This window comes from Papio anubis, chromosome 20 (assembly GCF_008728515.1).
Source record: "Papio anubis isolate 15944 chromosome 20, Panubis1.0, whole genome shotgun sequence".
In the NCBI taxonomy this organism is placed as follows: Eukaryota; Metazoa; Chordata; class Mammalia; order Primates; family Cercopithecidae; genus Papio; species Papio anubis.
In genome coordinates, this window is record NC_044995.1 from 32,370,941 (window position 1) to 32,392,965 (window position 22,025).

General features: G+C 56.6%; 1 protein-coding gene across 7 annotated transcripts; it reads left to right on the top strand.

The window, feature by feature from the left end:
- The first annotated feature begins 3,284 nt into the window (after positions 1-3,284).
- On the top strand, positions 3,285-21,523 carry ATP13A1 (ATPase 13A1). 7 transcript variants are annotated; one of them, XM_021930938.2, is made up of 26 exons: positions 3,285-4,090; positions 7,338-7,427; positions 7,501-7,724; positions 9,918-9,990; positions 10,181-10,336; positions 10,416-10,485; positions 10,566-10,672; positions 11,149-11,278; positions 11,399-11,454; positions 11,678-11,804; positions 11,879-12,016; positions 12,091-12,211; positions 12,627-12,784; positions 13,184-13,359; positions 13,433-13,543; positions 14,605-14,730; positions 15,533-15,641; positions 17,370-17,569; positions 17,646-17,742; positions 18,957-19,117; positions 19,188-19,302; positions 19,391-19,587; positions 20,374-20,516; positions 20,736-20,847; positions 20,931-21,074; positions 21,189-21,523. In XM_021930938.2, exons 1-26 carry the CDS (start codon positions 3,695-3,697, stop codon positions 21,297-21,299), a joined length of 3,648 nt encoding a protein of 1,215 aa, XP_021786630.1. In that variant the 5' UTR covers positions 3,285-3,694; the 3' UTR covers positions 21,300-21,523. The 7 variants fall into 7 exon arrangements, 6 of the variants coding, with proteins under 6 accessions (XP_021786630.1, XP_003915283.1, XP_021786628.1 ...); XM_003915234.4 differs by having other exon boundaries at positions 7,534-7,724; XM_021930936.2 differs by having other exon boundaries at positions 20,736-21,074.
- Positions 21,524-22,025: the final 502 nt, after the last annotated feature.

A 22,025-nucleotide genomic window follows, 5' to 3' on the forward strand; every position in this document is an offset into this window, starting at 1 on the left:
TCCTGTACTCAGTGGGTCCTTCCTGCTGCTGCTGCTGCTGCTTTTTTTTTTTTTTTTTTTGAGGCGGAGTTTCACTCTTGTCGCCCAGGCTGGAATGCAGTGGCACGATCTCAGCTCACTGCAGCCTCCGCCTTCCAGTTTCAAGCGATTCTCTTGCCTCAGCCTCCCGAGTAACGGGGATTTCAGGCGCCTGCCACCACTCCCGGCTAATTTTTGTATTTTTAGTAGAAATGGGGTTTCACCATGTTGGCCAGGCTGGTCTCCAACTCCTGATCTCGTGATTCGCCCGCCTCTGCCTCTCAAAGTGTTGGGATTACAGGTGTGAGCCACTGCGTCCAGCCCCTTCCTGCTTCTTTTTCCAGAACACTGGTCACACGAGTGTGCATGGAATTCCAGACTCCGTGTTCAACGAAGCCATCCCCATGCCTTGGAGCTGGGGAGACTCCCAGGTCACTGGAACAGGTAGGAGGCCCTGATGTCCTCCAGAGATCAGGAATTTAAGATGAGGCTATTAGTCCTATGGCCAAGGCTTCCTACACTTTACTTCTCAGGCTACTCGTTTTCAGTCAATAAAATAAAAACACGCCTTAAAGGGAACAAAATTATTAAATGCAAGGAGAAACTGGAGTAAACCACTTTTTTTTTTTTTTTTTGAGACGGAGTCTGGCTGTGTCGCCCAGGCTGGAGTGCAGTGGCACGATCTCGGCTCACTGCAACCTCTGCTTCCCAGGTTCAAGCGATTCTCTTGCCTCAGCCTCCCGAGTAGCTGGAACTACAGGCACATTTCCCCGTGCCCTGCTAATTTTTATTTTTTGTATTTTTTTGTATTTTTAGTAGAGACAGGGTTTCACCGTGTTAGCCAGGATGGTCTCGATCTCCTGACCTCGTGATCCGCCTGCCTTGGCCTCCCAAAGTGTTGGGATTACAGGCGTGAGCCACCCTTGCCTGGCCTGGAGTAAACATTCTATAAAGGTATTTCTACCAGAAAGGGGTCCAGTCCCAGACTCCAAGAGCAGAAGGTTGGACCTTGCATGGGAAAGAATTAATACTAGAGAAAAAACTGAAAAAGTAAGTATACCGAACTGTATAGTGGGACAGAAACATGTCATTCCTATTTTTACTGAAGATTATCTTATTCAATACTATCTGATTATTAAGTCCTATTACATTTCCTTTCTCCTTTTACAAAGTCATGTATCTTAAGAACATGCAGCCAGGCATATTCTCCAGCTTGGGCGAGAGTGAGACTCCGTCCCAAGAAAACAAAACAAAAGACAAGGACCGGGCACCGTGGCTCACACCTGTAATCCTAGCACTTTGGGAGGCTGAGGCGGCGAGATTATTAGAGGCCAGGAGTTCAAGACCAGCCTGGCCAACATGGCGAAACCAGTCTCTACTAAAAATACAAAACATTAGGCCGGGAACGCTGGCTCACGCCTGTAATCCTGGCACTTTGGGAGGCCGAGGCGGGTGGATCACGAGGTCAGGAGTTCGAGACCAACCTGGCCAACATAGTGAAACACTGTCTCTACTGAAAATACAAAAAATTAACCGGGCGTAGTGGCCCGCGCCTGTAGCCAACTACTTGGGAGCCTGAGGCAGGAGAATCGCTGGAACCCGGGAAGCTTAGGTAGCAGTGAGCTGAGATCGTGCCACTGCACTCCAGCCTGGGCGAGAGTGAGACTCCATCTAAAAAAAAAAAGTACAAAAATTAGCTGGTGCAGTGGCATGCGCCTGTAATCCCAGTTACTTGGGAGGCTGAAATGGGAGAATCGATTGAACTGGGAAGGCGGAGTTTGCAGTGAGCCGAGATCGCGCCACTGCACTCCAGCCTGGGCCACGGAGTGAGACTTCATCTCAAAAAAATTAAAAAGGCCGGGCGCGGTGGCTCAAGCCTGTAATCCCAGCACTTTGGGAGGCCGAGACGGGTGGATCACGAGGTCAGGAGATCGAGACCATCCTGGCTAACACAGTGAAACCCCGTCTCTACTAAAAAATACAAAAAACTAGCCGGGTGAGTTGGCGGGCGCCTGTAGTCCCAGCTACTCGGGAGGCTGAGGCAGGAGAATGGCGTGAACCGGGGAGGCGGAGCTTGCAGTGAGCTGAGATCCGGCCACTGCACTTCAGCCCGGGTGACAGAGCGAGACTCCATCTCAAAAAAAAAAAAAAAAAAATTAAAAAAAGAATATGCAACAATATAAGCTACAAAATTTAAATAGCCAATAAATTTTAAGTTTAAATAAATTTGCCGTATCAGAGGACAAAAAGAAACATAAAATATTGTTACTATTTGTCACACATACTAATTGTTTAATCCTACTGATTGGTACTGGTAAGTAGTCCTAATGTGGTTTTGTTCAAATTGCGTTTATGCAACAGTACAGTTAATAATATAGAACCATGTAATTTCAAGTAAACACCAAATTTTCATTTTTTATGTTAAAGTAGTAACTTTTTGTAATTCATTTTTCTTTTTTTCGGAGACAGTCTTGCTCTGTTGGCAAGGCTGAGCAATCTTGGCTCACTGCAACCTCCGTCTCCCAGGCTCAAGCAATTCTCCTGCCTCATTCTCCCGAGTAGCTAGGATTACAGGCATGTGCCACCACGCCCGGCTAATTTTTGTATTTTTAGTAGAGATGTGGTTTCATTTTTTTTGAGACAGTTTTGCTCTGTTAGCCAAATGGCTTTTCGCGAATCCCACCCTCACCCGTCCTAGCCAGCACCTCATCCTGCTAAATGTGATCAATACATGCTCACCCGTACCAACCCTGCAATTTCAAGACCTGGCTCCACCATGTTGGCCAGGCTGGTCCTGAGCCCTGACCTCAAGCAATCCCCACCTCGGCCTCCTAAAGTGTTGGATTACAGGTGGAGCCACCGACTGGTTTTTTTTGAGACGGGTTTGAGCTGCCTTTAAGGAGGTGATTTGAGCCATTGTGCTTTGTTTTGAGAGTTTTATGGGCTATTCTCCTGCCTCTAGCCTCCCCAGTAGCTGGGACTACAGGCGCCCGCCACCTCGCCCGGCTAATTTTCTCTTGTATTTTTAGTAGAGATGGGTTTCACCGTGTTAGCTAGGACGGTCTCTTTGATCTCCTTGACCTTGTGATCTCGCCTGTCTCGGCCTCCCAAAGTGCTGGGGATTACAGGCTTGAGCCACCGCGCCCGGCCCGACTGGCTGGGTTTCTTTATAATTCCCATCTGGTCCGGTGTGTTTGTGTTCCGGGGCGGTCCCCGACCCCGCCCCTCACAAGCCCCTCCCGCCCTCGCAACAGGCCCCGCCTCCGGAACGCCGGAGTTCCCGACCCCGCCTCTGCAGGGTGCAGGCTCCGCCCCTCGTGACAGATGGTGCTGGTGTAGTCACGGAGGAGGGCTCGCTTTTTTTGATTCAGGCTGTCATGGTGGCGCCCAGCCCGCCTTGCCGGCCTCTTCTTTTCCGGTCTCGGTCCGGCGTGGCAGCGAAGGCAGGCAGCGTTAGGTCTTTCAGTCCCTCTCTGTCATGGCGACGCCGTGCCTCTTCTTCCGGCCACAGCCTGTCATGGCGGCATCCGCAGTAGTCCCTGCCGGGGCCCGCCTGCTCTGTTGCCCCGGCTCTTCATAGTCCAGGCCGCCATGGCGGCGCTCAGGGCTTACCGGAAGTAAAACTTCGGAAGTGAGGCGTTCCTCTGTCCGGAAGTGAGCGCGGGCCCTAGGAAAGATGGCGGCAGCGGCGGCGGTGGGCAACGCGGTGCCCTGCGGGGTCCGGCCTTGCGGGGCCCGGCCTGACGGGCAGCCCAAGCCCGGGCCGCAGCCGCGCGCGCTCCTTGCCGCCGGGCCGGCGCTCATAGCGAACGGTGACGAGCTGGTCGCTGCCGTGTGGCCGTATCGGCGGTTGGCGCTGCTGCGGCGCCTCACAGTGCTGCCATTCGCCGGGCTGCTCTATCCGGCCTGGTTGGGTGCCGCAGCCGCTGGCTGCTGGGGCTGGGGCAGCAGTTGGGTGCAGATCCCCGAAGCCGCGCTGCTCGTGCTTGCCACCATCTGCCTCGCGCACGCGCTCACTGTCCTCTCGGGGCATTGGTCTGTGCACGCGCATTGCGCGCTCACCTGCACCCCGGTAAGTGTGTACGCGCGAGCCCGACCCCCAGCACGGTCGGGCCTCGCCGTAGGTCCCAGCTGCGGCCTTCCTGTCGGTCACCATCCCGACCTGGGCCACCCATCTGCTGGGCCTGGGTCCCCAGGGGCACCCTCTACACTTCGGCGCAGGCTTAATCATGACCCCGCTGCTGACTTGCTGTGCAACCCTGGTGCGGGTTATTTCCTTTCTCTGAAGTCCTCCCTGGTATGGTCATTTAGATTCAATAATGTAATACTTGTAAAAGGCTTAGCGCAGGGCCCAGCGTACGTCGCCCAGGTCAGGTAGGACTTGTTAATGCTAGTTCCCATATTAGCGACTACTCTTGTTGTTTTGGAAACGGGCCTATCTTCCTTCTCGTTTGTCTCCTACCTTGGTTTTCAAAGTGTAAGGCGAGACCACTGGGATAGGTTTCCCCCATCTATGAAGCTTAATTTGTTCGTAGACTGAACCAAGTCTTGCTGTCCAGTGCTCAGTGGTCTTCCATACTGTGATGGAAGGGAGCATGAAATGCAGTTAATTACAATGTTGAAGAGAGGCAGAAGTGTTTATGAGCGAGTCACTAACATGATGTCTTTTCGCAAAATGAGGGTGGTGATAGTTCTGCTCAGGATACAACAGCAAGCAAGGTCGCGCTCCTGACCTATAGTTCTGAATGACCAAGTGTCGTCGGAGGAGTTGGTGAATGTGAGCTGCCCTGGGCCTGAAGCAGTGACTGTGCCATCTCTCTGGGCCTGCCTCAGGTGACACCAGCAGGTTTGCAGCCATGGACACTGAGGTATATCAGGACGCTTCCCCTCTGATCCCAGGAGTGTGTTTGCCTCAAGAAGAGGAAAAGGGAACAGCATCAAGGGCCACAGAAAGACAGAAGCCCCCTACCCTCTCTGGCTCTGAATGTGGGTAGAATCCTCATTCTTCTCTCCTGAGAGACTGAACCTGTTCTGTCCTTCAAAGAGATTTATCCCAGGGGAGGAGCTCAACTTGGTGGCTTTTGAGGTAGTACAGTGAAAGATGCCAATGAGGGACAAAATAGAGGTTAAGGGGACTGTGGCACCGCTCAGACTTCAGCTGCCTTTTGACCTGCAGCTAAACAGCTTAGCTCTTAACTTCCTCTCCAGGGCTGGAGAAGTGGGAGGAGCTGAACAGCCATCAGCCAGGAGAGGCGGGTCTGGGTTTGATTCAGAGCTCAGAAAGGGCCGCTTCTGCCTTCTGAGTTTCAGTTTCCCCGTTCTGTAAACTGAGAACCGTAACACCTACCTCTGGGTGCCATCATGAGAACGGAGATGATATCTGCAAAGTGCCCTCCCTGGGGCCAGCATGGCGTATAGCCTCTTGTACCTTTCTTCCATGACGTCACATTTGTAGTTATGTGATTGTTATTATTTGCTGCCTGGTTTGGAGGCCCATGAACCACCCGTGGGATGGTGCTTTGTTTCTGCGGATCGTCATTGTGCTCCCGGGTCTCCACGCGGCTCCGTCTAGCAGAGCCGCAGAGGGATGGATGCGGTTCACGGGATCCAGGGAGCACTGAACGAGCTCCATTCAACATTTCTGTGTCCTTGGTACTGGGGAAACAGCAGTGAACAAAACAGACAAATCCCCCTGCCTTTGTGGTGTTACTGGGAGGGAGAACTCATAGTCAGCAGTTGATGCTAAAGAGAGATGACATCTAACATCAGGACAGGATGGAACATTGCCGGGAACTTTAGATGGGGCAGCCAGGGAGGGGCTCCTGGGAAGGTGATGTTTCAGCAAAAGCCTGAGGCAGCAAAGGAGCTGTGTGAATGTGTATTCCGGGCAGAGAAAACACGTTGGAAGGCCCTTTGCTGAGGCTGAAGCGCGGTGGAGCCCCATGTGCATGTGGAGCTGTGGAGTGTAGTGAGCAGGGTTGGTGGAAGAGGCAGAGCTGAGCAGAAGGCCAGGGGGCCTGTGATGGGGGCGGGGGCTTGGCTCATGTGAATTGAGGGCATACTGGGTGGGTGCCTGGCAGCCTTCTTCCTATTTGAGTTCATGTCACCATCAGCAGAGCAGAGTCCTGGACATTCGGTGCTGTCTGTGCACCCAGCTTCCCAGCTTTTTTGTTTTTGTTGTTTTTGTTTTTATTTTGTTTTTTGGAGGTTTTTGTTTGTTTGTGAGACGGAGTCTGGCTTTGTAGCCCAGGCTGGAGTGCAGTGGCACAACCTCGGCTTACTGCAACCTCCGCCTCCCGGGTTCAAGTGATTCTTCTGCCTCAGCCTCCCAAGTAGCTGAGACTAGAGGTGACTGCCACCATGCCCAACTGTTTTTTTTTTTTTTTTTTTTTGTATTTTTAGTAGAGACGGGGTTTCACCATATTGGCCAGGCCTCGAACTCCTGACCTCGTGATTTGCCCCCACCCCCGCCCCACTGCCCCGGCCTCCCAAAGTGCTGGGATTACAGGCGTGAGCCACTGCGCCCGACCTTTTTATTTTGAGACGGAGTTTCTCTCTGTCACCCAGGCTGGAGTGTGGTGGCGCGATCTTGGCTTACTGCAAGCTCTGCCTCCCAGGTTCACGCCATTCTCCTGCCTCAACCTGCCAAGTAGCTGGGACTGCAGGCACCTGCCACCACACCCGGCTAATTTTTTGTATTTTTAGTGGAGATGGAGTTTCACCGTGTTAGCCAGGATGGTCTCAATCTCCTGACGTCGTGATCTGCCTGCCTTGGCCTCCCAAAGTGCTGGGATTACAGGCGTGAGCCACTGTGCCTGGCTGTTTTGTTGTTGTTGTTTTTTTAATTGAGATGGGGTCTCACTCTATCACCCAGCCTGGAGTGTAGTGATGCAATCTTGGTTCACTGCAACCTCCGCCTCCCAGGTTCAAGTAGCTGAGATTATAGGTGTGCACCACCATGTCCGTCTCATTTTTGTATTTTTAGTTGAGACAGGGTTTCGCCACTTTGGCCAGGGTAATCTCGAACTCCTGACCTCAAGTAATCCACCCAGCTTGGCCTCCCAAAGTGCTGGGATTACAGGTGTGAGTCACCGCGTACAGCCTTGTGCTCTCAGCTTTAAGTATGGCACCAGAGGCACAGCAAGGTGGTCTCCTTTGTCCTGATGATAGACGAAGGAGTGACAGAGGCAGCACCAGAGCCCAGTGGCATGTTTCAGAATATGCCCATAGAGCTGCTGCATCCAAAACCTCCCCAGGGGAGGTCTTAGAACTGTAGGTTGAGAAGAGCTGAGCCACAGTGCTTTCTTTGTCTCTGTCAGGAGTATGACCCCAGCAAAGCGACGTTTGTGAAGGTGGTGCCAACCCCCAACAATGGCTCCACAGAGCTTGTGGCCCTGCACCGCAATGAGGTAGGGACTGCCTGCTGGGCTCCTGGAGGAGGGGCTTGAGTGGGATTCTCAGGCGCTGACACCCCAAGGTCAGGGGCCTCTGTGGCGAACACATCTTCTGCCACAGGGTGAAGACGGGCTCGAGGTGCTGTCCTTCGAATTCCAGAAGATCAAGTATTCCTACGATGCCCTGGAGAAGAAGCAGTTTGTCCCCGTGGCCTTTCCTGTGGGAAACGCCTTCTCATACTATCAGAGCAACAGAGGCTTCCAGGAAGACTCAGAGATCCGAGCAGCTGAGAAGAAATTTGGGAGCAACAAGTGAGTCCTTGATTTGCTTGTAGCACCTTTGCCTTTCTGTCCTGCTCCTCTCCTGATTCAGGATGCCTAGGAAACGGGACAGAGGCATCTGCCCTTTTATTTATTTATTTATTATTAATATTATTTTTTTTGAGACTGAGTCTCGCTCTGTCACCTAGGCTGGAGTGCAGTGACGCAATCTCAGCTCACCACAACCTCCGCCTTCCTAGTTCAAGCAATTCTCCTGCTTCAGCCTGCCAAGTAGCTGGGAATACAGGCCCCCCCCACCACCCCTGGCTAATTTTTGTATTTTTAGTAGGGACAAGGGTTTCACCATGTTGGCCAGGCTGGTCTCGAACTCCTGACCTCAGGTGATCCTCCCATGTTGGCCTTCCAAAGTGCTGGCATTACAGGCGTGAGCCACTGCACCTGGCCAAATCTGCCCTTTTAGCCAAACATCCCAGGTGAATGTGACGCCGTTTGAGCAACATGCTCTAAGTCCAGTCTCCCCTGAACTTGCCTGTTGGCAGGAACCCCAGAGGGCCTGCAGCTGGAAGCCCGTGCTCTGAGGTGTGAGACCCAGAGTATAAGGTTCTCCACAGGAGTCTGGCCTGTGGCCCCTCCTCAGCAACTGCTTCATTTTAAATTCTTTAAAAATGTGTTTATTTCTGTAGAGATGGGGTCTCGCCATGTTGCCCAGGCTTGTCTCAAACTCCTGGCCTCAAGCGATCCTCTTAAGTCAGCCTCCCAAAGTGCTGGGATTACAGGCGTGAGTCACTGCACCCAACCTGAACATTTTAATCCTCACTGTTTCGTGTCTGCGCGTCTCAGCGCTTCAGGAATGGTGATGAAGACAGTGACCAGGTCTGGTCTTTTGTACTGAATACAATGGCCAATGTGTGATGCACACCCTATCCCTTCATCTTCACCAAAACTGCAAATGCTGACACGTGGCTGGGAGCTGAGAACTGGGCTCCAGACCCCATCATGGCCTTGTGACAATGGTCCTCAACCTGGAAACCCACAGAACACCTAGGGAGCTCTTTCCTGATTTAATCACTGTTCAGAGATTACAATTACGTTGACTACAACTATCAATCTAATACAAGGATTTATAAGAAACATTTAGCGACTTCCCCTACCCCAAGGTTGGCCAGTCACATTAATGACCTGTGGCAACTACATTCCCTTTCATGCTCTTCTTACTCACGCAAAGGTACCCAGCAAGATACAAGGGAAGGGCTTATTGTTTGATAGCAAAGGGGTTGCTCTTTGGTTTCCTCTTCTCACATCCCATACATAAGACGTCCATCCAGTTAAAGGGCAGAGCGAGAATGACCCTCGTTGACATGACTGGCGCCCTGATCAGATTGGGCCCTAGCACAGAGTGCTGCAGAACACACCCTTAGGCCCGAGTTGTTGCATTCTTGAGCGTTTCGTTTTTGTTTGTTTGTTTTGTGGTTTTTTTTTTTTTTGGAGACAGGGTCTAACTCTGTTACCCAGGCTGGAGTGCAGTGGTGTGATCATGGCTCACTGCAGCCTTGAACTCCTGGGCTCAAGCATTCGTCCTGCCTCAGCCTCCCAAACAGCTGGGACCACAGGCACGCACCACCACCCCCAGCTAATTTTTAAATTTTTGTAAAGAGAAGGTCTCGTGGTGTTGCCCAGGCTAGTCTCCAACTCCTGGGCTCAAGCACTCCTCCTGCCTCGGCCTCCCAAAGTGCTGGGATTACAGGCATGAACCACCCTACTTGACCCATTCTGGGGCTTTAATTCAGGAATCGTAGAAGATCTCAGCTTTGGTGGGGCTGGGTCTCAGTGTCTTCTGCTGTCTGTAGCTTCAGGGCCTCCATCCTTCAATCAGAGGTTCCTTCTCTACTTGCTGCGTCATTCGACCAGATGATGGGCTCTCGTCTGACGCCAGCCCCAGGCTGCCGGGAAGAGCATATTGCAGATTCAGGAGCTTCATCTGGTTTATGCAGAGCCGAGGGCTGTGGGCGGGCAGCGTGTCTACCCCAGGCACAGCCAGAATGAGGGAGAGCCACAGTCAAATGGATCCTCCCATCTGGAAGCTCGCCAGGGCTCCTGACACCCACATGTGGCTCTTGGTTTCTTGAGAGGGGCCTGCCATGCTCAGGTTGGAGGGGTCAGGGTGGAGGCTCCACACCCCAGAGGCCTTGCCCTGGGAACAGGATGGGGCCTGGTCTCTTGCAGGGCTGAGATGGTGGTGCCTGACTTCTCGGAGCTTTTCAAGGAGAGAGCCACAGCCCCCTTCTTTGTATTTCAGGTAAGGCAGCAGCTCTGGCCCATCTCCCCATTTCCTCCTTTGGGGCTTTCCTGGCTGGAGCAAGCCTGCCCACCACTTCCAAACCTGGAAGCTTCTCCCCGTCCTCACATGTCAGAGCCGGTGGGCAGAAAGAAGGGGCTCATGGGAACAGGGCAGGTAGAGCAAGAACAGACGGGCTGGCGTCCCACAGGTGTTCTGTGTGGGGCTCTGGTGCCTGGATGAGTACTGGTACTACAGCGTTTTCACGCTATCCATGCTGGTGGCGTTCGAGGCCTCGCTGGTGCAGCAGCAGATGCGGAACATGTCGGAGATCCGGAAGATGGGCAACAAGCCCCACATGATCCAGGTGCAGCTGCTGGGGAGACCCAGGTAGGGGGCGCGGCACAGATGCGGCTTCTGTGCTGACACACGCGTGTCCCACCCAGGTCTACCGAAGCCGCAAGTGGAGGCCCATTGCCAGTGATGAGATCGTACCAGGGGACATCGTCTCCATCGGTGAGGCCGGGTTCTGCTCAGTCCCAGTGGGACCCCCAGCCTCAGGGCCTCTGGCCAACCCTCCTACCTCTGCCCTGCAGGCCGCTCCCCACAGGAGAACCTGGTGCCGTGTGACGTGCTTCTGCTGCGAGGCCGCTGCATCGTGGACGAGGCCATGCTCACGGGGGAGTCCGTGCCACAGATGAAGGTGCTTGGTGGGGGATGGGGATCCTCAAACTACTCAGGAGGAAACAGGCCAGGAGGTGGAGGCCCAGGGGGTGGCAGGGATCCCCCCCAGGCACAGGCGGAGGAGGCAGGGTGAGCATGGATGAGCTCTGTGTACTGGGGAGCTGGGTGGTGGGGGCGAGGAAGGAGGTGAGAGAGCCAAGGGCATCCAGGGTACATTGGTGCCCTGGGATGTCAGACCAAGGTGGGCTGGGAGCAGCCTGGAGCGGGTGAGTCCCGGACGAGGCTAGGTGCAGGCCCCAGGGAACGGGTACTGTGAGTGCAGTGGGGAAAGACAGGACGGGGTGAGGGTGAGGACCCAGGAGCTGGGTGGAATGTGCTGGTTGGGTGGGGAGCCCCCTGGCTCATTCCAGCCTCAAGGTCCAGCTGTCCAGGAACTCAGATGGAAAAGGAACCAAGGTGGGCCTGGTCATCCAGATTCATGATCTTCCTCCCCAGGAACCCATCGAAGACCTCAGCCCAGACAGGGTGCTGGACCTCCAGGCCGACTCCCGGCTACATGTCATCTTCGGGGGCACCAAGGTGGTGCAGCACATTCCCCCACAGAAAGCCACCACGGGCCTGAAGCGTAGGTGCCTCACAAGCATCTAGGGGTATCTGGGCTCCCACCCACTTTGCCCGTTTGCTTGATCATGAGAGAGTCAGGACGAGGAGACAGGCATGATGGTGACTCTGCTTCTCTCCCCAGCGGTAGACAACGGGTGTGTGGCCTACGTCTTGCGAACCGGATTCAACACATCCCAGGTGCAGGGCCAGGTCTGGGGAGGGTGGACCCCAGGGCAGTTGGACAGCCAAGGCATCAACCCTTTCAGACCTCAGAACATCTACCCCATGGGCTGACTCTGGCAGCACAGCCCTGGACCTGGGCCAGGGTACAGAGGCCACCCCGAGACCAGGCCCCCTCTCCCAGGCCTGAGGTGCTGGAGGGAGCCCAGACAGCAGAAAGACTGTCCCTCCATCCCTCCAGGGCAAACTGCTGCGCACCATCCTCTTCGGGGTCAAGAGGGTGACTGCGAACAACCTGGAGACCTTCATCTTCATCCTCTTCCTCCTGGTGTTTGCCATTGCTGCAGCCGCCTACGTATGGATTGAAGGTAAGCGCCACGGCCTCTGCGGTCCCCTACTCCCGCCCTCCGAGGCCCCAGGCTGGCAGGCCCTGTCTCCACAGGTACCAAGGACCCCAGCCGGAACCGCTACAAGCTGTTTCTGGAGTGCACCCTGATCCTCACCTCGGTTGTGCCTCCTGAGCTGCCCATCGAGCTGTCCCTGGCCGTGAACACCTCCCTCATTGCCCTGGCCAAGCTCTGTGAGTGTGTCAAATGGGGTGGGGCCGAGTGGGCTGGGGCCAAGCAGGACCCCTGACCTCACTCCCACCCCTAGACATGTACTGCACAGAGCCCTTCCGGATCCCCTTTGCTGGCAAGGTCGAGGTGTGCTGCTTTGACAAGACGGGGACCTTGACCAGTGACAGCCTGGTGGTGCGCGGTGTTGCCGGGCTGAGGTGAGTGTCGGGGGCCTGGGCCAAAGGTCACCCAGATGGAGTTTCTGGGAAGTTGAGAGACAGGTGGCCCATCCACCCCAAGCTGTTGCAGTGAGGGCCCGTCAGAGGCCCTGCCTCAGGGGTTCATTTCCAGGGGCTCCCCACAAAGTCCTGGGTGTGAGCCGTGGCAGCGGCATGGGGGCTTAGCTCAGGCCTGGAACATCCCACGCCAGCCATGCGACCGCAGTACCTGCATGCACGATGCCTGGCTTCTGGGGGCATCTGTGAAGCAGGTGCGGGTCTCAAAGACACAGTTGGCGCCCAAGGCCCCCAGTGACTGGCACAGAATGAATGTCAATGGGTTCTTCTGCTGATGGAGATGTAGCTTCGCCCTACCCGCCTGCACCCTGTAACCAGCTGTTCCCTGTCCTTGCAGAGACGGGAAGGAGGTGACTCCTGTGTCCAACATCCCTGTAGAAACACACCGGGCCCTGGCCTCATGCCACTCGCTCATGCAGCTGGACGACGGCACCCTCGTGGGTGACCCCCTAGAGAAGGCCATGCTGACGGCCGTGGACTGGACGCTGACCAAAGGTGAGGGGCTGGGGCCTCAGGCCCAGCAAGGGGGAGCCACTGGCTCTCACAGCCCTAGGCAGGTGGGCTGCACCCTTCAGAGGATCTTGGGGACAGGCAGACCTACAGCTCTGATGCTCCCCGAGGTGGATGGCCAGAGGTTCATCTTAGACCCAGGACAGGCCACATCCTTGGGTGTTCCTCTGGGTTGTAATCTGCCCTGTCCTGGCGGAAGCCACAGTACCAGGGTCCTCCGAGCCCAGGTCTCCCAGCTCTGGACCAACCTCTGCTCTAGCCCACAGCCCCTGATCAGGCCCTGGGGGTGGCAGGAGGGAGGTGGGGAAGGCCGGGGGGAGAGATAGGGGCTTGGCTGCCTCTTTGGAGCAAAGCCCCTCAGGACTCGTACTTATTTGTTTCCAGATGAGAAAGTATTCCCCCGAAGTATTAAAACTCAGGGGCTGAAAATTCACCAGCGCTTTCATTTTGCCAGTGCCCTGAAGCGAATGTCCGTGCTTGCCTCGTATGAGAAGCTGGGCTCCACTGACCTCTGCTACATCGCGGCCGTGAAGGGGGCCCCCGAAACCCTGCACTCCATGGTGAGCTGGCCTCAGCCTGGGGCAAGGGGTGGGGCGCGGGGCAGCCCGTGACATCCCCCTGCGTTCCCTGCAGTTCTCCCAGTGCCCGCCTGACTACCACTACATCCACACCGAGATCTCCCGGGAAGGAGCCCGCGTCCTGGCGCTGGGGTACAAGGAGCTGGGACACCTCACTCACCAGCAGGTACGGGCCCAGGCTCCCCCACCCGCCTTCACCATGTGCCTGGCCCGTCAGCTCCTCCCTGAGTCACTTCCTGTGCCCTACAGTGCCAAGTTGAATGGTCGCGATTTTGTCCTCCTTGCCCCACCTCTAGCTTCTACCTTTGGAGACCCCAAATGGCACTCAGTCTGTCTCCTGCTGTGGGGAACCACCCGGTCCTGGCTCATGCAGAGCACATGCAGGCCTCACCCGCCCCAGTCCTGGTGTGTCCCTGGCTCTACTCTTCTGCGCTGGTCTTGGGCAGGGCTTGTTGGCATCAGCCCTCTCACCATCCATCCTCCACACATCCCACCCTGTGCCTCCACCACCGGCACATCTGCGGCCTGGCTTCTTCCTGGCTCCTGTTCGTTCTGCTTGCATCCTACAGTTGCAGATCCTTCCAGAATTTAGCCTTAGGTTGCAGTGCTGTGTGCAGAGCCCAGGCCACGGCTCACAGCCTGCATGCTCTACCCCATTCCTGCACCTGGAGCCCCCTTCCCAGTGGCCCAGGTCGTCATCGCCTTCAGAGTGGGCACTTCTGAGGCCTTTCCACACCCCTCTGGATTCCATTCCCACCTCCTCTCTCGTGGCACTCAGTACTCTGATTTCTGTGACCTTCTTGATCATGCATCTCCCCTGGTGCAGTGTGAGCTCCCTAAGGCCAGGAGTCTCTGCCCAGTCACTGGTATATGGTGGAGCCCCGGGGAGTAAGAGTTCATGGCTAAATTCCAACATTATTGGGAGAGTCCCTACTTCATTGACTCGGAAGCTGAGCCACAAGGGACTCTGTGGTGTGCCCATGTCCACAACCAGGACATAGAGCCACATTCGGGGGACCCAGACTCCTCAGTCACTGCCAGATCCCACCCCCCGAGCGTGCCTGGTACCCTCCTGGCATTTCTCCCCTCCCAACCCTCGCATGTCCCCGCTACGGGAACAGGGCCTTCCATCATCCCCCTGGTTCTTAGCGCATGGTCAGAGCTCAGGAAATGCAGACTGTGGGTAGAGGGAGGGACAGATGGTGAGGGTACCCCGTCTGTCCACAGGCCCGGGAAGTCAAGCGGGAGGCCCTGGAGTGCAGCCTCAAGTTCGTTGGCTTCATCGTGGTCTCCTGCCCGCTCAAGGCTGACTCCAAGGCCGTGATCCGGGAGATCCAGAACGCGTCCCACCGGGTATGGGGACAGGGCTTGGCTCCACCCTCTGCATGGGAAGTAGAGGCGAGGAGATGACAATTACAGCTTCATGGTGGGGGTGGGCACCCAGGTCTCACAGGCTGCACATTTTGGCTGAGCAAGATGATAGCTCAGGTGCTAACGTTGCTCCTGGCCCAGGGACACTCTGGGACCCGCCTATGCTGGCTCCTCTTACCTCCACAGACCACTCCCCTCATCCCCCACGTCATGGAAAGCTGGGGGCGCTTCTCTCCACTTCCCTGATCCACTACCATCCTGGAGAGAAGGCAGCTGAGGCTGGGGAGTTGAGGGGTAGGGGGCAGTGTCTGCCTGTCCTGGTGACTTCTGGTGGCTTGTGTTTTCTATTTTGGGACTTAGGGTGTCTTTTGCTAAAAGACAAGGGGCGAGTGAGCTGTCTCAAAGGATGATGACTCTGGGTCAGATGGGTGATGTGGTTAGTCCCCACCAGGCCCAGAGGTCATGGTCCCATCCTCCTGTTCACTGAAATATTACCCCCATAGGCAGCTACCAAGCAAAGAGGGCCCACCTCAAGGGCAGGTTGTTCATTTGTATTGGAAATCCAAGCTAAGGGTGTCTTCAGAAGGACACATACACGTGTCATTTGTGTAAAATGACCTGGGTGGGGGTGGATTGTGGCCCTTGGAAGCCCATTCAGGGTCTCGGTTAGAGGCCCAGGATCTCCCACTGTGGCCTGCCTTAGAAGGAGACTTGGCAGCCTTGTCTCTGGCCTAGAGCTTGGCCCTAGGCTGCCCTGCTGAGCTTCTGCCCCTCTCTCCCCAAGGTGGTCATGATCACAGGAGACAACCCGCTCACTGCATGCCATGTGGCCCAGGAGCTGCACTTCATTGAAAAGGATCACACGCTGATCCTGCAGCCTCCCTCTGAGAAAGGTGAGGCCCTAGCCTGGCCCACAGTGGGGAAGGGGGACCCTGAGTCCAAGAACAGCGCCCATCGCAGCAGCCCACCTGTGTGCCAGGCCTCAGCAGCACAGTGTCTTCAAATGCCTGGCACCACGGTGGCACCACTAATCACAGCCCTGGCCCACTGGGCACCTCGGACAGCATGCGAGTGTTCACTGGGTCACAGGTCCCGAGAAGTGTGGAGTGTAGGTGTTTATTTACCATAATGAGGCGACAGTCTGACTGCCAGCTCAGGTTTCCTGTGCACTCATGGGCAGATACTGCTCCTACTACGCTTACTCCCTATCCTCAGCATCATCCTCATCTCACACCCTTTTTGGCCCAGCAAGCTGCCCATGTACCGAGTGCTCCCTTCCCAAGCACAGGGACTGCTGGCATCCTCAGCCGCAGTTGATGGCACAGTTTGCCCAGTGTTCAGCCTGACCAGACCCCAGGCAGAGCACTCCGTGCGTGTTACTACGTTGGTCCCTCCACCCCACCCTGCACCACACGGGGTGGCTTGCCTTCCCCACGCCACAGAGGAGGAAGCTGGCTGGGTCAGCTCTCAGGGCCCCTGCTTTGTAGAGAAGGGACAGAAGCTCAGAAGTGAACCCACTTGCCCAGGTCACTTGATGTCCCCATGGCTAACGATTGGAACCCAGACAGTCTGACTCCAGAGCTCATGGCTCCAACCTGTCCCTGGTAACCTCTTTGAGCAATGCCCTGGATTCAGACTGATGAAGAGGCAGACATACAGATCCAGCCCCTCCCAGCTAGAGGTATGGGGCTTACCGGATACCTGCCCCAGGGCTAGAGGTGTAGCCCCCTGGGCGCACACAGTCCAGGGCCTGCATGAGTGTTGACAGAGGGCCCTAAGGAGAACCACATGGCGCGGGGTTGCCACAGGGCTGGGCCAGAGCGGCTTCCAGAACCTCCAGGCCACCTCTCAGAGGACTCTGTTCCTGCCCTCCCTCTGTTCTGTTGGTCCCAGGCCCAGCTACCGGGGTCTTCCAGGGCCTGGGGATTGTGGGCAGGTGGCCTGGAGCGGATGAGCAGGATTGTTGATTGAAAAGTGAAGCTGGTCTAGCAACAGCTGCAGCACCAGCCCCCCCGGTGGAGGTGTGCTGCCCTTCAGGGTGAGACGGTCCAGGGTGAGCAGGCCAGTGCCGGGAGGGCTGGTGGGCCGCCCTCGGCCATCGCAGTGCCCAGCATCCAAGCCAGGGCCAGCCGTCAAGAAAGGGGAAGTGGAGCAAGAGGACGTTGAGAACTCGGGGGCCCTGTCAGAGTGGGGAGGGGGCCCAGCCCCGAGAAAACAGGATTTCAGAGAGGCCACGGGCGCAGGGATAAATGAGGTGAGGGCCTGGTGTGGGGTTTCCCAAGGAGAGCGCCATAGCCCCGTTCTGTGTGTTTCAGGTTGGGGGGCCTTGCATGAGGTGGGCGCATGGCTTAGCTGGGGTCAGGCTGCCTGGGTTCTAATCTGGCTCTGTCCCATGCTCTCAGGCAAGTAGCTCAGGCCCCAGGCTCTTAGTTCCACCCTGCACACCTGAGGGACGTTCTTCGTGGAGTGCCCAGAGCAGGGCTGGGGGTCACCTGCGTGGTTAGGGAGGTGGGGGCTCCGGAGAAGAGAGACTAGCCAGTGCTGGGGTCCGAGTGGAGGGAGGGCGCTTCTGAGCCCAGGGAAGCCAAGCCCCCAGCCCTAACCCTAGATGCTGCCCGCAGGCCGGCAGTGCGAGTGGCGCTCCATTGACGGCAGCATCGTGCTGCCCCTGGCCCGGGGCTCCCCAAGGGCACTGGCCCTGGAGCATGCACTGTGCCTCACAGGCGACGGCTTGGCCCACCTGCAGGCCACCGACCCCCAGCAGCTGCTCCGCCTCATCCCCCACGTGCAGGTGTTCGCCCGCGTGGCCCCCAAGCAGAAGGTATGTGCCCAGCCCTAGGGGTCGGGGCACAGAGGTGGGCACGCAGCCCCTGCTCAGCCTGTTTCCGCCAACACAGGAGTTTGTCATCACCAGCCTGAAGGAGCTGGGCTACGTGACCCTCATGTGTGGGGATGGCACCAACGACGTGGGCGCCCTGAAGCACGCTGATGTGGGTGAGTGCTGTGGGCTTGGGTGGTTCCTTCCTTTGTGGGCCAGGTGTTGAGGACATGTCACTGAGCTAGAAAAACAGACCCGGCCCTTGGTGACAGCCATGGGGGCGCTAATTCCTATGAGGAAGCAGTGCAGGGGATGGGAGGGGGTGGCAAGGTCAGGGGCTTTGAGGGCAGGAAGGGATTCGAGTATCCCAGGACCAGAGCAGGGTGGAGGCCAGAGGCCAGGAGAGAGGCAACAAGTTGGGAGAGTGACTCAGAAAACCCAGAGCTGAAGCCGTAAAGATGGTTCATAGTCCCAGATGTCTGTCAAAAGCACACACGTGGCTGAGTACTGTGGTTCCTGCCTGGAATCATAGTGCTTTGGGAGGCTGAGGTGAGAGGATCACTTGAGTCTGGGAGTTCAAGGCAGTGGTGTGATCCACTCTAACCTAAGTGACAGTGCAAGACCCTGTCCTTTTTTTTTTTTTTTTTTTTTTTTTGACGGAGCCTTGCTCTGTCGCCCAGGCTGGAGTACAATGGCACAATCTCGGCTCACTGCAACCTCCACCTCCCGGGTTCCACGCCTGGCTAATTTTTGTATTTTTAGTAGAGATGGAGTTTCACCATGTCAGTCAGGCTGGTCTCCAACTCCTGACCTCAAGTGATCCACCCACCTTGGCCTCCCAAAGCACTAGAATTACAGGTGTGAACCACTGCATCCCACCCAACCCTATTTTTTTTTTTTTTTTTTTTTTAGACAGTTTCTTGCTTGTTGCCCAGGCTGGAGTACAATAGTACAGTCTCAGCTCACTGCAACCTCTACTTCCCAGGTTCAAGCAATTCTCCTGCCTCAGCCTCCCAAGTAGCTAGGATTACAGGCGCCAGCCACCACGCCCATCCAACTTTTGTATTTTTAGTAGAGACGGGATTTCACCATGTTGGCCAGGCTGGTCTCGGACTCCTGACCTCAGGTGATGCGCCATCTAGTGTTGTGTGTATTTTCATTGCATTTTTTGTGGGCGTTTGTTGTTGGTGGTTTGTTTTCTTAAAGTAGTTTGTAGAAAGCAACATGGGTGGTCTCTGAGGTCTCCTTAGGGTGTCAGGTGAAATGGGAAGTCTGGGAACTGTCCTCATGGGAGCCAGCGGGGGGGGCTTCAGGAGCAGTGGCTCTGAAGCCACCAATCTGCTCCTCCGTGGAGCCTGCTCTTCTGCGTCTGACGCCCTCCTGCCCCCAGGTGTGGCGCTCTTGGCCAACGCCCCTGAGCGGGTTGTCGAGCGGCGACGGCGGCCCCGGGACAGCCCAACCCTGAGCAACAGTGGCATCAGAGCGACCTCCAGGACAGCCAAGCAGCGGTCGGGGCTCCCTCCCTCCGAGGAGCAGCCAACCTCCCAGAGGGTGAGTCCCAAGACGGGAAGCGCTGCACCCCATCCTGGCCAGGGCTGACAGCCTACTGCCTACCCTACAGGACCGCCTGAGCCAGGTGCTGCGAGACCTCGAGGACGAGAGCACGCCCATTGTGAAATTGGGGGATGCCAGCATCGCAGCACCCTTCACCTCCAAGCTCTCATCCATCCAGTGCAGTGAGTTGCTTGCCCCCGCTCCCCCTCCCTTCGTTCCCCCCTTGGTACCCATACCCACACTCACACCTGCCTCCCTACCACCCTGCAGTCTGCCACGTGATCAAGCAGGGCCGCTGCACACTGGTGACCACGCTACAGATGTTCAAGATCCTGGCGCTCAATGCCCTCATCCTGGCCTACAGCCAGAGCGTCCTCTACCTGGAAGGGGTCAAGTTCAGTGACTTCCAGGCCACTCTACAGGGGCTGCTGCTGGCCGGCTGCTTCCTCTTCATCTCCCGTTCCAAGGTGGGCCCCAGAGGTGCTGGAAGGCCAGGGATGCATGGGCCAGCCAGGGCCAGGCTGTTATAGGCACGGGAATTGTCATCCCCAAGTTACAGGACTCGGGGCCCCAGAGGTGGGGGCTATACCTCGGATGGCTCAGGAAATGCCAGCAGGGCAGGTGCGGACTGAAGCACCCAGACCCCTCCAGGTGGCACAGCTTGGGGTCCCACACCTGTCCACAGGCAGGGGTCCCAGGGGTGGGCCCCACAGAGCCCCACCAGCAATGAACAATCATCAAGAAGGTAAAAAAACAACAAAGCGGGTCACAGGCTACACAGGACAGGCTGGTGGACAGCTGGGGAGGCCTGTGTGACGCCGGCACTCAGGCTGAGGTGTAAAGAACCAGGGGGGCCAGCCGCCAGGAACTGGACATACAGGCTCCAAACAGGCATGGGCTGACGCCGGTGGCTGGAGGGGGTAGGAGATTGGCTGGGCGGGACTGTGCCTGTCCCATGGGCTCCAGGGAGGGCAGGATCTGCTTCATGATTCTCAGGCCCCTGTGGCTGCCACGGGGAGCCTGGATGGCGGAGCCAGGGCTAGGGAGGCAGCCCTGGGCTCGGGTGAGAGGCAGGCAGGGCTCCGGGGACTGGTGCCGACCCATGGAATCCCCCAGGATTTGGTGGCGGCTCTACACAAGCTCTCCCGAGAGGTAGAGACACAAGCTCTCCCGGAAGGTTATTGCCTGCTGAGTGGGCCGGGTGGCCCTAAGTGAGCCAGGTCCTGACTCCCCCACCTGCCTTGCTGCTGCAGCCCCTCAAGACCCTCTCCCGAGAACGGCCCCTGCCTAACATCTTCAACCTGTACACCATCCTCACCGTCATGCTCCAGTTCTTTGTGCACTTCCTGAGCCTCGTCTACCTGTACCGTGAGGCCCAGGCCCGGAGCCCCGAGAAGTAAGTGCTGCCTTGGAGGAGGTGATGTCCCTGCAGCTGAGAGTAGCAGGAGGATGACTCTACAGACATCAGCAGGAGAGCCTGGGGGTTGTCCAGGGAGTCCAGGGAGGGGCACTAGGCCAGGCAGATCACTAGCTCTGTGCCAGAGTAGCAGGAAGCCACAGAGTGTGTGTGAGCCGGAGCAGGAGAGGGGACCCTGACTCCCGTGTATCCTTGTAGGCAGGAGCAGTTCGTGGACTTGTACAAGGAGTTTGAGCCAAGCCTGGTCAACAGCACTGTCTACATCATGGCCATGGCCATGCAGATGGCCACCTTCGCCATCAACTACAAAGTAAGGCCTGGGCCCCACCCAAACACTCCGTGTGTGCCCACCCAGCCCCACCCCATGAAGCCATCTGTCCCTCATCCCCACAGGGCCCGCCCTTCATGGAGAGCCTGCCGGAGAACAAGCCCCTGGTGTGGAGTCTGGCAGTTTCACTCCTGGCCATCGTCGGCCTGCTTCTCGGCTCCTCGCCCGACTTCAACAGCCAGTTTGGCCTCGTGGACATCCCTGTGGAGGTCAGTGGCCCTGTGGAGGTGACCCTGGGGCTCAGCTTGATGAGTCCCTCCTGTGGCAGTGACCCTGGGCTGGGCTGCAGGTCTCCAGTTCACCATCCCTCCCTGCCCCGACAGTTCAAGCTGGTCATCGCCCAGGTCCTGCTCCTGGACTTCTGCCTGGCGCTCCTGGCTGACCGTGTCCTGCAGTTCTTCCTGGGGACCCCGAAGCTGAAAGTGCCTTCCTGAAACGGCAGTGCTGGTACCCACTGCCCACCCTGGCTGCCGCTGGGCGGGAACCCCACCAGGGCCCCGGGAGGGAACCCTGCCCCCAACCCCCCACAGCAAGGCTGTACAGTCTTGCCCTTGGAAGACTGAGCTGGGACCCCCAGAGCCATCGGCTGGCTTGGCCAGCAGAACCAGCCCCGAGCCAGCACCTTTGGTAAATAAAGCAGCATCTGAGATTTTAAAAAGCCCTGCCTCCACTTCGTCTGTGCCACACTGTGTTTGCTGGGGGCTCGGGGACAGAGGGTCACTGAGAAGGTCACCCTCCCCACAGGCCTTGTGATGTTGTTGGTGAATCCCTCAAGCACTTTCAGCACTTGAACATGGACTTGTCCCTGCCCAGAGAATTCAGTGCATATTTTCTAGTTTAACAAGAACCCCCACATTTCTGTGGTCTGTTTCACATTTTAACAACTCAGGTGCTGAGAGAAGCCTTAGGATGTGTGGTTATTTTTTTCTTTCCCGCGATACGTAACAGCATGCCTTCCTCTCGGGTGGTGTCTGAGACTTGAGGAATATGATGTGCATCATTACAAGTCCTGACTCTGTCACGCTCTTTGGGGTCGTGCGCTGCTCTACCATCTCCTGTCACAGTCAGGGAGCGCTGGCTGAGCATCAGCCAGGATGTGACCTGGAAACCTGGCTTGGCTCTTAGGTTGATAGTGTTGTTCCTTTCAGTGGACTCACTCA

Bases quoted from the DNA above. Each gene is read 5' to 3' on its own strand.
- ATP13A1 (XM_021930936.2), top strand. From the start codon at position 3,695: ATGGCGGCAGCGGCGGCGGTGGGCAACGCGGTGCCCTGCGGGGTCCGG. The intron at 9,991-10,180 runs GTAAGGCAGCAG...GGCGTCCCACAG, and splicing joins CCCCCTTCTTTGTATTTCAG to GTGTTCTGTGTGGGGCTCTG. The intron at 17,570-17,645 runs GTATGTGCCCAG...CCGCCAACACAG, and splicing joins GCGTGGCCCCCAAGCAGAAG to GAGTTTGTCATCACCAGCCT.